Below are 16,153 nucleotides of genomic sequence, written 5' to 3'. Positions count from 1 at the left end.
TTATCGATCAAATCTTGGAAAGGTTGGCATCACATAGTCACTATTGCTTCTTGGATGGGTATTCGGGATTCCTCCAAATCCCTATCCTACCCGAGGATCAAGAGAAGACTACATTCACATGCCCTTTTGGCACCTTTGCTTATCGAAGGATGCCATTTGGATTATGTAATGCACCTTCTACATTTCAAAGGTGTATGATGTCTATCTTTTCCGACATGCTTGAATCATCAATCGAGGTATTTATGGATGACTTTTCTGTTTGCGGTTCATCTTTTGACACTTGCCTAAGTAATTTGATTAAAGTGTTAAAAAGATGTCAAGAGGTGAACCTTGTTCTTAATTGGGAAAAATGTCATTTCATGGTTGAAGAGGGTATTGTGTTGGGACATGTTGTTTCTAGTAGGGGCATTGAGGTTGATCGTGCCAAAATTGAGGTTATTGAGCGCCTCCCTCCCCCCACTAATGTGAACGGTATAAGGAGTTTTCTTGGACACGCGGGTTTTTTACCGCCGGTTCATTAAAGATTTTTCCAAAATCGCTAAGCCGCCCACTCAATTGTTGGTAAAGGATGCCCCTTTTGTGTTTTCTAATGATTGTTTGCTAGCCTTTGATAGGTTGAAGGAAGCTTTGATCACGGCTCCCATCATTCAACCACCGAATTGGGAGCTCCCTTTTGAACTCATGTGTGATGCTTCGGACTATGCCGTTGGATCTGTGCTTGGGCAAAGGAAGGATAAAAAGCTCCATGCCATCTATTACACTAGCAAAACTCTTGATGAAGCACAAAGAAACTACACAACGACTGAAAAAGAGCTCCTAGCCATCGTCCATGCTATCGAAAAGTTTAGGTCTTACTTGGTGGGCTCCAAAGTTATAGTCTTCACCGACCATGCGGCTTTGAAGTACTTGCTGTCCAAGAAGGACGCTAAACCAAGGTTGATTAGGTGGGTCTTGCTCTTACAAGACTACGATATAGAAATTCGGGACAAGAAGGGTGCCGAGAATGTAGTAGCCGATCATCTCTCACAGCTACCGATCGTAGAAGGTGAAATTGAAGCTTTGCCAATCGATGATTCATTCCCGGATGATCAATTATTCGCAATCATTCAAGCCCCGGCCCCATGGTTTGCGGATATTGCAAATTACTTGGCTTGCTCCATCCTTCCTCCCGACCTCACCTATCAACAAAAGCGGAAGTTCCTCCATGATGTCCGCCAATACTTTTGGGATGACCCCTTGCTCTTCAAACAAGGTGTTGATGGTCTTTTTAGAAGGTGTGTCCCCGACGATGAAATTCATGAAGTTATCACAATGTGTCACTCCTCACCTTGTGGAGGACATATGAGTGCTAACAAGACATTGGCGAGAATATTGCAATGCGGTTTCTATTGGCCCTCTATGTTCAAGGACGTATGGGGAGTTGTTAAAGCTTGTGACCGGTGTCAAAGGACCGGTAATTTGTCAAGAAAGAATGAAATGCCTTTGAATAACATTTTAGAGCTGGAAATTTTCGATGTGTGGGGAATAGATTTTATGGGACCTTTCCCATCCTCTTTTGGGAACAAATACATTTTGGTGGCCGTCGACTATGTATCAAAGTGGGTTGAAGCGGTTGCATCTCCTACAAATGATGCTAAGGTAGTGGTCAAGTTGTTCAAGAAAGTCATTTTCCCTAGGTTTGGTGTGCCACGTGCCGTAATAAGTGATGGAGGATCGCACTTTGCAAAGCGATCTTTCAAGGCTCTCCTTGAAAAATACGGAGTGAGGCACAAGGTGTCATTGGCTTACCACCCTCAAACAAGTGGTCAAGCTGAAATTTCAAATAGGGAGATTAAGTTGATACTAGAGAAGACGGTGAATAGGTCAAGGAAGGATTGTTCATCAAGGTTGGATGATGCTCTATGGGCCTACCGCACCGCCTTCAAGACTCCTATTGGCACCACCCCTTACAAGCTCGTTTATGGGAAATCATGCCATCTACCGGTGGAACTGGAACATCGTGCGCACTGGGCTATCAAAACCTTGAATTTTGATATCCAATCCGCCGGAGAAAAGAGGATGCTTGACCTCCATGCCTTGGAAGAGTTGAGGTTAGATGCATATGAGAGTGCAAAGATCTACAAGGAGAAGACCAAAGCATGGCACGACAAGCACATCAACAAGAGAGAGTTCAAGGAGGGTGACAAGGTCTTGCTATTTAACTCCCGGTTGAAGTTGTTTCCGGGAAAGCTAAAATCAAGATGGAGTGGCCCTTTCACCATTACAAAGGTATTCCCATATGGCGCCATTGAGATTTCCAATGACAAAGGTGAACCATTCAAAGTTAATGGCCAAAGGTTGAAAGCATACTTCGATGGTTTCGTGCAAGAAGAAAACAAAGGTAGTTCATTTAGATGAATTTGATATCCCTCGTGATTGAAAAACGTAATATGGTCAAGCTAGTGACAATAAAGAAGCGCTTCCGGGAGGCAACCCGAGTATTTTAGTAATTTTTCTAAAAAAAAAAAAAAAAAAAAAAGGGGAGAGTAAACGTGCCTTCCAATCAGCACGGACGTGCTGAAAATGGCACGTCCGTGTTTAGGAAGGCAGAAAGTTGAGAAGTATTCTGCCAAGTTAAGCACGTCCGTGCAAGATACAGCACGTCCGTGCCAAAAGCAGCACGTCCGTGCTGAAAATGGCACGTCCGTGTTTAGGAAGGCAGAAAGTTGAGAAGTATTCTGCCAAGTTAAGCACGTCCGTGCAAGATACAGCACGTCCGTGCAAGATACAGCACGTCCGTGCCAAAAGTAGCACGTCCGTGCCGATAATGGAACGTCCGTGCTTTTACAGGCAGAAAGTTAAGCACGTTCTGACTTGAGCTGCACGTTCTGACTTGAGCTGCACGTCCGTGCCAATGCTGCACGTCCGTGCATACCAAGTATTTAAGGCCGAAACTGCTCGAAAAAAAAAAGTGAAAAAAAGGCACAATTTTTTTTTTTGTGGAGGTGGACTTGTATTTCACTATTTTATAACCGAAAATAAAAATGTGCTATGACTTAGGAATGAGAAAATGTGCTTTAATGAACTAGTAAAAAGCCTAAGGAAGTGTTCCATTGCAATCTTGTTCAGCATCCTTCTTGGTCTCTAACTCATGTGTACATTATTGTGATGTTGATTTTTGAATGTTGTTCACTTGCCTTGCTTTTGAATCACATCCCGATGAGTTGACTTGGGCTATATTTATCTTTTTTTTCATTTTTTTCTCTCTTTTTTCTTTTTTTTTTTTAGAAACCAGGCTAAACTAGGCATAAAATAACTATACATCTAAATAAGGGATAGGAGAAGTATTCACAATGTAAGGGATTTGGATTTCAAAGGAAGCAATTTGGATTCAAAGGGTTTGGATGTTAGGGAAATGGGAATAGGGGCATGCAAATCAACATATACGTACGAGAACCCAGCATGAACCAATGGTAAATGAGAAAATACTCCCCCCCAAGCTATCATAAACATTGTCCCCAATGTTGAAACAATATAAGCACAAAGAGTAGGGGAAGGAGATACTAACTCATTGGTTCGGGCCCCCTTGGGAGCTCGAACCCCCGGGTAGAGATGCTTATATACATTGCGGAAGTCGCCCAATTCCGTTCGAAGACCCTCAAAGCTTGACCTCATTCCGTCGAAAGAAGTCCTCAAGTCTTCATTTGACTTCCTCATGGTCTCAAACTCGGAAGTCATGCGGGCGAAGTTCGCATTCATATTAGCCATCTGCTGCTCGAAGGTGAGGAATGGGTTGCCTTCACCCATGCCCTGACCTTGGTACCCCTCTTGGTACCCTTGTTGGAACTCGTACTGCTGGTGAAATTCTGGTTGTTGCTGAAATTGTTGTTGTTGATGATGTTGTTGTTGTTGATGCTGTTGTTGTTGATGCTGTTGTTGTTGCTCTTGCTGCTCTTGCCCTTGTTCCTCTCCCTCTTGACCGGGAGCCCAAGGAAGTCCCTCTCAAAGATCCAGTTCGCCTGGTTATAGATGGCGGTGGCCTCAGGGTCGGGTAAGTAGGCATAGGGGCGCCTACTCACCAACCACAAATAGGGGTGGTTCCCCTCTACATCCGTGAGCCATTTCATGGCTCTCAGCGACTGCATATCCAACTGTGTTAGACCTGGAACAACCTGCTCTTCTGCAAAATCAAGGTTAAGAGCAGCAGCAATTATAGTAATCATACCACCTATGGTGATGTTGCCTGATCCTGTGGCAACATCTTCTAGGTGGTCCATAAACCAAGACCCCACATTTAAACTTGTACTACCCTCACTCAGATGCCATAGAAAGTAAAGCTCTCGAGTAGACACGACCCCTGAACTGTCTCCCCTAGCAAAAACTGTGTTCGCTATGGTACGCTGGGCGATCCTAAAGGCAGGGTGAATAATGGCTGTGGCCTTATCAGTTCTAGGGTTATACCCAAACAGCCCTGTGATTTTTCTCCAAAATTCACCCGCCATATAGTTACGGGGTTGCCTATCCTTAGGCCCCATAGTTCCAGAAACAGGCCACCCAAAAGCTTGGTTAACTCTCGCTACGGACATTCTATGTTGGCATTCATGAGCTGGAAGGTCATGTAACGGGGGGATCTTGTGGTGTCACGGTGCACACAAAGGGAGGAGAGGAATTCTAGGGTCAGTCTCCTATAGGTTAAGGCATGTAACTCTAGCCAAGAACCTAGGTCGGCTCCCTCGAATAACATTGTAATGTCAGCTCCTACCCCTAAGGCGTCCGCCACCTCACTATCATAGAATTTGGTGGGCTTGACCCGCCTCCTACTGATTTTAAGGAAATTGGCCGAAAAGGCCTGGTCAGCGAAAACTATTCCCATTGTGTCCACTTGCGGTGGATCAACGGGAGGAGGAGGCGATGGGTTCCTAAATCTAAGGGAAGAGGTGTTTCGGGATTGGTTTCTTCTTGGCATGGTTGTTTTTATTTTGTTTTATTTAGAATGACTAAACCCGCCACACAAAGAGATCAAGACACTAAACCAATTCACCAAGTAATTTTAAGGTCAACAACCCAAGACTTAGCCACACCCAAGGACACCACAAAGAATAATCCACACAATCACAAAAACTCACAAAACCTAAACAATTAATCCTCACAATATTCAATTAAACCCATAATGCTTTACATAAAAGCACAAATACTCAAAAACTATCAATTCAACCAAGATTGCAAGCAAAAATAAGCACAAAACAACAAGTTTCAAGTATGGAAATAGTAAGTGGAAGGAACGATTATACCGAGCTTAACGTGGGTGTAAAACCCGCAAATGAACCTTCCTAGCCTTCCTTTCCCTTGCTTGAACCTTTTCCTTCAACCAATTGTTAAAATTTCAATCCAAAAGAAAACCCCCAAATTGATTTTTTTCTTCTTAGGGTTTCGGTTAATGGGTGATTTTTGGGTTGAAGATTGGAGAAAGGAGTAGTATTTTGCGTTTTTATTGAAAAGGAGTGTTGATTATGGTGGGAAATGTTGAATTTTGGGTGAGAATTTGAGTGTTTGAGGGTTGAGAGGAGGAGTAAGAGGGGTTAGAGAGAAGGAGGAGAACCGTGGGTTTAAGAGGAAGAACAAAAAAAATTGCGGCTTTTTTTCTCTTTTTTTTTTTCGAGCAGTTTCGGCCTTAAATACTTGGTATGCACGGACGTGCAGCATTGGCACGGACGTGCAGCTCAAGTCAGAACGTGCTTAACTTTCTGCCTGTAAAAGCACGGACGTGCCATTATCGGCACGGACGTGCTGCTTTTGGCACGGACGTGCTGTATCTTGCACGGACGTGCTTAACTTGGCAGAATACTTCTCAACTTTCTGCCTTCCTTAACACGGACGTGCCATTTTCAGCACGGACGTGCTGCTTTTGGCACGGACGTACTGTATCTCGCACGGACGTGCTTAACTTGGCAGAATACTTCTCAACTTTCTGCCTTCCTAAACACGGACGTGCCATTTTCAGCACGTCCGTGCTGATTGGCAGGCACGTTTACTCTCCCCTTTGTCGTTGGAAATCTCAATGGCGCCATATGGGAATACCTTTGTAATGGTGAAAGGGCCACTCCATCTTGATTTTAGCTTTCCCGGAAACAACTTCAACCGGGAGTTAAATAGCAAGACCTTGTCACCCTCCTTGAACTCTCTCTTGTTGATGTGCTTGTCGTGCCATGCTTTGGTCTTCTCCTTGTAGATCTTTGCACTCTCATATGCATCTAACCTCAACTCTTCCAAGGCATGGAGGTCAAGCATCCTCTTTTCTCCAGCGGATTGGATATCAAAATTCAAGGTTTTGATAGCCCAGTGCGCACGATGTTCCAGTTCCACCGGTAGATGGCATGATTTCCCATAAACGAGCTTGTAAGGGGTGGTGCCAATAGGAGTCTTGAAGGCGGTGCGGTAGGCCCATAGAGCATCATCCAACCTTGATGACCAATCCTTCCTTGACCTATTCACCGTCTTCTCTAGTATCAACTTAATCTCCCTATTTGAAATTTCAGCTTGACCACTTGTTTGAGGGTGGTAAGCCAATGACACCTTGTGCCTCACTCCGTATTTTTCAAGGAGAGCCTTGAAAGATCGCTTTGCAAAGTGCGATCCTCCATCACTTATTACGGCACGTGGCACACCAAACCTAGGGAAAATGACTTTCTTGAACAACTTGACCACTACCTTAGCATCATTTGTAGGAGATGCAACCGCTTCAACCCACTTTGATACATAGTCGACGGCCACCAAAATGTATTTGTTCCCAAAAGAGGATGAGAAAGGTCCCATAAAATCTATTCCCCACACATCGAAAATTTCCAGCTCTAAAATGTTATTCAAAGGCATTTCATTCTTTCTTGACAAATTACCGGTCCTTTGACACCGGTCACAAGCTTTAACAACTCCCCACACGTCCTTGAACATAGAGGGCCAATAGAAACCGCATTGCAATATTCTCGCCAATGTCTTGTTAGCACTCATATGTACTCCACAAGGTGAGGAGTGACACATTGTGATAACTTCATGAATTTCATCGTCGGGGACACACCTTCTAAAAAGACCATCAACACCTTGTTTGAAGAGCAAGGGGTCATCCCAAAAGTATTGGCGGACATCATGGAGGAACTTCCGCTTTTGTTGATAGGTGAGGTCGGGAGGAAGGATGGAGCAAGCCAAGTAATTTGCAATATCCGCAAACCATGGGGCCGGGGCTTGAATGATTGCGAATAATTGATCATCCGGGAATGAATCATCAATTGGAAAAGCTTCAATTTCACCTTCTACGATCGGTAGCCGTGAGAGATGATCGGCTACTACATTCTCGGCACCCTTCTTGTCCCGAATTTCTATATCGTAGTCTTGTAAGAGCAAGACCCACCTAATCAACCTTGGTTTAGCGTCCTTCTTGGACAGCAAGTACTTCAAAGCCGCATGGTCGGTGAAGACTATAACTTTGGAGCCCACCAAGTAAGACCTAAACTTTTCGATAGCATGGACGATGGCTAGGAGCTCTTTTTCAGTCGTTGTGTAGTTTCTTTGTGCTTCATCAAGAGTTTTGCTAGTGTAATAGATGGCATGGAGCTTTTTATCCTTCCTTTGCCCAAGCACAGATCCAACGGCATAGTCCGAAGCATCACACATGAGTTCAAAAGGGAGCTCCCAATTCGGTGGTTGAATGATGGGAGCCGTGATCAAAGCTTCCTTCAACCTATCAAAGGCTAGCAAACAATCATTAGAAAACACAAAAGGGGCATCCTTTACCAACAATTGAGTGGGCGGCTTAGCGATTTTGGAAAAATCTTTAATGAACCGGCGGTAAAAACCCGCGTGTCCAAGAAAACTCCTTATACCGTTCACATTAGTGGGGGGAGGGAGGCGCTCAATAACCTCAATTTTGGCACGATCAACCTCAATGCCCCTACTAGAAACAACATGTCCCAACACAATACCCTCTTCAACCATGAAATGACATTTTTCCCAATTAAGAACAAGGTTCACCTCTTGACATCTTTTTAACACTTTAATCAAATTACTTAGGCAAGTGTCAAAAGATGAACCGCAAACAGAAAAGTCATCCATAAATACCTCGATTGATGATTCAAGCATGTCGGAAAAGATAGACATCATACACCTTTGAAATGTAGAAGGTGCATTACATAATCCAAATGGCATCCTTCGATAAGCAAAGGTGCCAAAAGGGCATGTGAATGTAGTCTTCTCTTGATCCTCGGGTAGGATAGGGATTTGGAGGAATCCCGAATACCCATCCAAGAAGCAATAGTGACTATGTGATGCCAACCTTTCCAAGATTTGATCGATAAAGGGGAGAGGGAAGTGGTCCTTCCGAGTGGATATGTTCAATTTTCGATAGTCTATGCACATTCTCCACCCGGTGACCGACCTTGTAGAAATGGTCTCACCCTTATCGTTCTTGATAATGGTCATGCCCCCTTTTTTTGGAACAACTTGAACCGGGCTAAACCACTTGCTATCGGAGATAGGGTAGATTATGCCCGCTTCATGAAGTTTCAAAACCTCTTTTTTAACAACTTCTTTCATGTTGGGGTTGAGCCTTCTTTGGTGCTCAATTGAGGAGTCATGATCATTATCAAGCAAAATCTTGTGCATGCATATCGTGGGACTTATCCCCTTAATGTCATCAATGGCATACCCAATGACACTCCTATACTCCCTCAACACAACTAGGAGTTTCTCAAGGGAAGTGTCATCAAGGTTGGTATTGACAATAACGGGATAAGTCTCATTATCATCAAGAAAAACGTATTTAAGTGAAGGGGGAAGGGGTTTAAGTTCAACCTTAGGAGGAGGCGTAGACCTCTCTTCTTTTACCTCCACCTTAAGTGCTTCAAACTCCCTTGCCTTGCCATGTAGGGGTTGGTCTAGCAACAACTTGTACCCCTTAGCTTCATCATCATCATTGTACAAACTTTCCGTGAGGATCGCTTGTAGAGTATCTTTGCTATTGTTCATCATCTTCAATTCCTCCACTTCTCGGTCAAGAGTATCGATTCTATTGATATCCTCATACATAGGCTTCCTCATGGCTTGCGAGAATGAGAAAGAAATTTTCTCATCTCCCACATTCAATGTTAGCTTGCCTTGTTTCATATCAATTACCACTCCCGCCGTGTTCAAGAACGGCCTTCCCAAAATGAGAGGAACCTTGTTGTCCTCCTCCATTTCCATCACCACAAAGTTACAAGGTACAAAAACTCTTCCCACTTGTACCGGTACATCTTCAAGTATTCCCATTGGTAACCTAACCGAACGATCGGCTAATTGTATTGAGATTCTTGTTGGCTTCATCTCACCAACTTTTAAATTTTTCGCAATTGAGAAGGGCATCAAGCTTACACTTGCCCCAAGATCACAAAGAGCATCCATGGCTTCCATATCTCCAATCTTCACCGGATTTGCATAGCTACCCGGGTCACCAAGCTTTCGGGGAAGGTTGTTTTGAATGATTGCGCTCACCTCCATTGGAAGGGAGATGGTTGCACTCTCTTCAAGCCTACTTTTGTTGGACAAGAGATCTTTTAAAAATTTCGCATATGTAGGCATTTGTGACATAGCATGAAGAAAGGGAATGTTCACTTGGAGCCCTCTCATGACCTCAAGGAACTTTGAAAACTTCTCATTCAATTTTTTCTCTACCAACCTATGAGGGAAAGGAATAGGTGGCTTGTAGACTCTCATTGGGGGTTTCTCCACTTCAACTTCAACTCCCTCTCCTTTCTTTGTGTCTCCCTCAACACTCTTTTCTTTTTCTTTTCTCTCAACTTCTACCACCTCATTTTCAACATCATTCTCACTTCTCACCTCCACACCCTCATCTCTCTTTTGTGGCACATCTTCACTCATTACCGGACCTTCATACCCTCTCCCGGACCTCAATGTGATAGCCTTGACATGCTCCTTCGGGTTCACAACCGTTGAGATTGGAAATTGACCACTAGCATTGGAGGTAGAACTCCCAACTTGTTGTGCAATTTGAGCTAGTTGATTCTCAATTATTTTGTTGTGCGCTTGAAGTTGTTGGATGTTGGAGCTCATTTCTGCATTGCTCTTCCCTTGTTGATTTATGAAAGACTCAAGAGCGGCCTCAAGGGAAGTATTTTGGGGTGGAGGAGGTTGTTGGTTGAATTGATGTCTTTGTTGGTTTGGATGGCGGTATGGGGCTTGGTGATTTTGTTGATTTTGGTTGTAGATGTTTTGAGGAGGGTTGTTGTAGTTGGATTGTTGGTTTTGATTGGGTTGTCTCCACCCTTGGTTTTGTTGCCTCCAACCTTGATTGAAAGGTTGCTCATTTCTTTGGTTCACGGCCGCAACTTGCTCATTAGTAGCATTGCAATATGAAGCCATGTGATCATTACCCCCACAAGTCTCACAAGACATGACTTGTGGTTGTGGTTGTGAAGAGGAGGTACCGCTTGAGGAGGTTGCTTGGTCTAGCTTGTGAGCTAGCATATCAAACTTTGAGGCAATGAGATCTATTGCACTCAACTCATGCATACCTTTCTTCTTCGGTTGACTTTCTCTTCTATCATATCTATAGGCGTAATGCCTTGCAACTTCTTCAATCATATTCTCGGCTTCTTCCACCGGTAGCTTTTTAAGACTACCACCGGCTCCGTTGTCAAGATTGGCCCTTGAGGTAGGAGTGAGACCGTCGTAGAAGCTTTGAATAATCATCCATAAAGGCAACCCATGGTGTGGACACTTCCTCTTTAGATCCTTGAATCTTTCCCATGCTTCACCTAAGGTTTCATCATCCTCTTGAGTGAAGCTTGTAATCTTCCTTCTCAATTCCGCGGTCTTTTCGGGCGGACAAAACTTCCCAAGAAATGCTTTGGTAACCTCTTCCCATGTTGTTAAGGATCCTTCTTTCACGGACCTCAACCAACACTTAGCCTTGTCCTTAAGAGAGAACCAAAACATATGCATCCAAATGAATTCCTCCGTGAGGTTGTTTTGCTTGATGGTAGTGCACAACTCAAGGAAGTTGTCTAAATGAGCTAGAGGGCACTCATTTGCACTCCCCCCGAACTGTTCACTTTGGATCATCCTTATGAGTTGAGGAGAGAACTCATAGTTGTTTGCATTGGTGGTGGGAAGAAGTATGCCACTCCGAAGTTGGAATGCATCGGGGTGGTCATAGTCTTGTAGAAGTGGAGGAGGCGGTGGGTTGGCCATCTCTTGCTCGTTGTCAAGATTATCCTCCGACTCGGAATCCGTATAAGCTAGAGAAAAATCTGGCGTGCCTTGTAGGAGCCTTCTTACGTTCCTCAAAGTTCTATTTAACTCCGGATCTACGGGGATAAGCGGTGATTGCTTACTCCTCCGTGTCATGCACAGTCAAACAAAGCTAAGGAAAACGTTAGCAATGACTATGACAAAGTAAACACGCTTAAACAAAAACAAAATAAGAAGATTATATACATATACACAAATCTAGACTCATTCAACAATAACTTATTCAATGTGACTTTGCCTCCCCGGCAACGGCGCCAAAACTTGATAGGACGTCGTCAACCTATCAAGAAATAAGACCTAACTCGATCCTACTAAACTAATAGCAAGGGCAAGAAAGGGTCGAACCCATGAGAGGCGTTGAATCAACCACCAAATGTTATTGTTTAAACAAGCTAGATTAAGTCGGGGGTTTTAAGTTGGTATTACGTCACACTATTCTAATTCAAATCAACTAATTCTAAGAGGTGATTAACAATATTAAGAAGGCCTAGGGCATGGGTTACACCACTCAACTTCATCACGGACCACAAGTAGCATGCATAGAAATGGTGATTTAGGGGATAAATTAGGGGAAGTTATCAAATGCACCCAACTACTCTCTCAAGCTAGAGGGATTACTTGACATCAAAACCATAACCTACTCTCGTGATTATGGGCAAGAAACAAGTGTTAAAACATCCTCACGATAACATGCAAATTCCCTTGACTAGAAATTCCTATTCTCATGGCAAATCAAGTCAATCAAGCATAAGGGAGCTTCCTCAAGTTCATCTCTCGATCCTTCGTTGAGGAAGCTAGATAAATAATTCAAGCAATGGCCAATTACAAGAATTAACAATGAAACCTCTTAAACTCAACTAATTAACACCCCACAATTAACAAATTAGTACTTGCAACAAGTGTTGGTGATTACATTGAGGGTTCACCCAAACACTAGAAATTAGACTACTCACAATCCATGGAAGTTAAAGCAATTAAAGATTTCAAGGAATTCATGAACAAATTAAAACTAAGAATTAAGTAGAATCTAACAATTAAACATGCAAAGAACAACCAAACAATTAATAAAAAGCAAGAATTAAAGATAGAAGAGAGAAAGAAAGAGTAAGAAAAATTACTAGAAGCTTCAATAATTGACTAACAATGGTGGAACTTGTCTTCTACAATGATTGGATTGAAAACCTTCAAAACAAGAACTAAAATCTATGCTAATTTGAGGATTTTTGTGTTTCAAACTAAGAGGAGTATGAAAATCTGAAAAAAATTGGGAACCCCTTTTAAAATGGTCCAAAGGGGCTATTTATACTACCCCCTAAAATAAGAGGACGGAGAAAACAAGAAACGGGTAAACTGTAGGCCTGCACGGACGTGCTGAAGTTGGCACGTCCGTGCAGACCAAGGCAGAAACTCAGTTTAAGACGACCTGCTGCAACACGGGCGTGCACCTTTGGCACGTCCGTGCTGCATCATCTGCACGAACGTGCAATATTTGGCACGTTCGTGCTGCCTCATAATCACGGAAGCACGTCCGTGCTGCATCATCTGCACGGACGTGCAATATTTGGCACGTCCGTGCAGGCCTTGGCAGAAAGATGGGTTCAGGTCTGCACTCCTGCACGGACGTGCAACATCTTGCACGGCCGTGCAGGGTCTTCTAGGCCCTTTTCTTCGTGTTTTCTTCTACGATGCTCTTGTACTTGGATTCTTTCCATCATTTCCTTGCTTCTAACCTCGGTTTGGTAACCATGGGCTTCATTTGGTCGTCTTCGGACCTAAAATCTCAACAAAAACACTAACAACCCGTGAAGCATAGGATACACAAAAATTGCATAATAATAGGGTAAAAGTGAACCAAAACACAAATTTGTTCAGGTAAACTAGGTTCAAATACGCCCTAAAACCGCATAAAATAGCAAGTTATCAAACACATTCAAACAAAGCTTTTTGAATTAAATGAAAGTCAAATGCATTAAACAAAGCTAATTGATTCAAATGAAAGTCAATCACATTCAAACAAAGCTAATTTAATCAAATGAAAATCAAACACATTCAAACAAAGCTTTTTCAATCAAATGAAATTCAAATGCATTCACAATAGCGATTTAAATCAAGTCAAAGTCAAACAAAGCTTGAATCAAATGATTGTCAAATCCGTTCAACGATGCTAATTGAATCATATGAAAGTCAAGCACATTCAAACAAATCTTTTTGAATCAACTGAAAGTCAAATGCAATTAAAAAAAAGTAATTAAATCAAGTGAAAGTAAATTACATTTAAACAAAGCTTTTTAAATCAAATGAAAGTTAAATGCATTCAAAAAAAGCTAATTGAATCAAGTGAAAGTCTAGGTAATTCAAACAAAGCTTTTTGAATCAAATGACTGTCAAATGCGTTCAACGATGCTAATTGAATCAAATGAAAGTCAAACACATTCAAACAAAGCTTTTTGAATCAAATGAAAGTCATATGCATTAAACAAAGCTAATTGATTCAAATGAAAGTCAATCACATTCAAACAAAGCAAATTTAATCAAATAAAAATCAAACACATTCAAACAAAGCTTTTTCAATCAAATGAAATTCAAATGCATTCAAAAATAGCGATTTGAATCAAGTGAAAGTCAAACAAAGCTTTTTGAATCAAATGATTGTCAAAATCCATTCAACGATGCTAATTGAATAGTGTGAAAGTCAAGCACATTCAAACAAATCTTTTTGAATCATTTGAAAGTCAAATGCAATTAAAAAAAAAATAATTATATCAAGTGAAAGTCAAACGAATTGAAAACAAAGCTTTTTAAATCAAATAAAAGTTAACTGCATTCAACAAAGCTGATTGAATCAAATGAAAGTAAAGCACATTCAAACAAAGCTAATTGCATCAAATGAAAGTCAAACACATTCGGACAAGGCATTTTTAAGTAAATAAAAGTTAAATGCATTCAAAAAAGCTAATTTAATCAAGTGAAAGTCAAACACATTCAAACAAAGCTTTTTTAATTAAGTGATTGTCAAGTGCATTCCCACAAAGCTAATTGAATCAAATGAAAGTCAAACACATTCGAAACAAAGTTTTTTTGAATCAAAATAAATAGTTAAATGCATTCAAAAAAAGCTAATTGAATCAAGTGAAAGTCAAACACATTCAAACAAAGTTTATTTTAATTAAGTGATTGTCAAGTGCATTCCCACAAAGCTAATTGAATCAAATGAAAGTCAAACACATTCGAACAAAGCTTTTTGAATCAAATAAAAGTTATAAATGCATTCAAAAAAGCTAATTGAATCAAGTGAAAGTCTAAGAAATTCAAACAAAGCTTTTTAAAATAAAATGACCGTTAAATGCGTTCAACGATGGTAATTGAATCAAATGAAAGTCAAAACACATTCAAACAAAGCTTTTTGAATCAAATGAAAGTAATATGCATTCAACAAAGCTAATTGAATCAAATGAAAGTCAATGGCATTCTTACAAAGCTAATTGAATCAAATGAAAGTCAATGGCATTCTAACAAACCAATTGAATCAAATGAAAGTCAATGGCATTCTAACAAACCTAATTGAATCAAATGAAAGTCAACCAACATTCAAACAAAGCTAATTGAATCAAATGAAAGTTAACCTCATTCAAACAAAGCTTATTTAAATCAAGTGAAATTCAAACACATTCAAACAAAGCTTTTAGAATCCAATGAAAGTCAAATGAATTCAAAAAAAGCTAATTGAATCAAGTGAAAGTCAAACAAATTCAAACATAGCTTTTTGAATCAAATGATTGTCAAATGCATTCAACATAACTAATTGAATCATATGAAGTCAAACACATTCAAACAAATCTTTTTGAATCAAACTGAAAGTCAAATGCAATTCAACAGATCAATTGAATCAATTAAAAGCCAACCACATTCAAACAAAGCTAATTAAATCCAATGGAAGGCAAACACATTCAAACAAAGCTAATTGAATCAAATGAAAGTCAAACACATTCAAAACAATGCTATCTGAATCAAATGAAAGTCAAATGCATTCAATAAAAGACAATTAAATCAAACGAAAGTCAAACACATTCAGACAAAGCTAATTGCATCAAATGAAAGTCAAAAACATTCAACAAAGCTAATTAAATCATATGAAAGTCAAATGCTTTCAAAAAAGCTAATTAAATCAAGTAAAAGTCCAAAGAATTCAAACAAAGCTTTTTGAATCAAATGATTGTCAAATGCATTCAAACGAGGCTAATTGAATCATATGACAGTCAAACAAAACTTTTTGAATCAAATGAAAGTCAAATGCATTCAACAAAGCAAATTGACTCAATTGAAAGTTAACCACATTCAAGCAAAGCTTATTGAATCAAATGAAAGTCAAAACACATTTAAACAAAGCTATTTGAACCAAATGAAAGTCAACACATTCAAGAAATGCTATTTGAATCAAATGAAAGTCAAACGCATTCAAAAAAGGTATTTAAATAGAGTGAAAGTCAAAATCATTCAAAACAAAGCTATTTGAATCAAATAAAAGTCAAACACATTCAAAAAAAGCTTTTTGAATTAAATGAAAGTCAAATGCATTAAACAAAGCTAATTGATGCAAATGACAGTCAATCACATTCAAACAATGCTAATTTATTCAAATAAAAATCAAACACATTCAAACAAAGCTTTTTCAATCAAATGAAATTCAAATGCATTTAAAATAGCGATTTGAATCAAGTGAAAGTCGAACAAAGCTTTTTGAATCAAATGATTATCAAATCCGTTCAAACGATGCTAATTGAATCATATGAAAGTCAAGCACATTCAAACAAATCTTTTGAATCATTTGAAAGGCAAATGCAATTAAAAAAAAAAGTAATTATATCAAGTGAAAGTC

The 16,153-nt window shown here is 40.4% G+C and overlaps 1 protein-coding gene across 1 annotated transcript; it reads right to left on the bottom strand.

Annotated features, from left to right (window-relative positions):
• Window positions 1-1,735: 1,735 nt before the first annotated feature.
• LOC110710127 lies at window positions 1,736-11,217 on the bottom strand. The gene is made up of 5 exons (XM_021888380.1): window positions 10,311-11,217; window positions 8,854-9,557; window positions 6,873-8,763; window positions 4,059-4,555; window positions 1,736-1,810 (listed from the first exon to the last, which is right to left on the bottom strand). Exons 1-5 carry the CDS (start codon window positions 11,215-11,217, stop codon window positions 1,736-1,738), a joined length of 4,074 nt encoding a protein of 1,357 aa, XP_021744072.1.
• Between the last annotated feature and the right edge of the window lie 4,936 nt (window positions 11,218-16,153).

This window comes from Chenopodium quinoa, unplaced genomic scaffold, assembly GCF_001683475.1.
Source record: "Chenopodium quinoa cultivar QQ74 unplaced genomic scaffold, ASM168347v1, whole genome shotgun sequence".
NCBI classification, from domain to species: Eukaryota; Viridiplantae; Streptophyta; class Magnoliopsida; order Caryophyllales; family Amaranthaceae; genus Chenopodium; species Chenopodium quinoa.
The sequence above is the reverse complement of the archived record's forward strand: the minus strand, read 5'-3'. Positions and strand labels throughout refer to the sequence as shown.

Excerpts from the sequence above, each read along its gene's own strand:
- LOC110710127 (XM_021888380.1), bottom strand. The coding sequence starts at position 11,217 with ATGGCCAACCCACCGCCTCCTCCACTTCTACAAGACTATGACCACCCC. Across the intron at positions 8,764-8,853 it reads TTGAAGCACTTAAGGTGGAG|ACTTATCCCGTTATTGTCAA; the intron begins GTAAAAGAAGAG and ends GATGATAATGAG. Across the intron at positions 4,556-6,872 it reads TGACCGGTGTCAAAGGACCG|CGAGAGTTAACCAAGCTTTT; the intron begins GTAATTTGTCAA and ends GAATGTCCGTAG.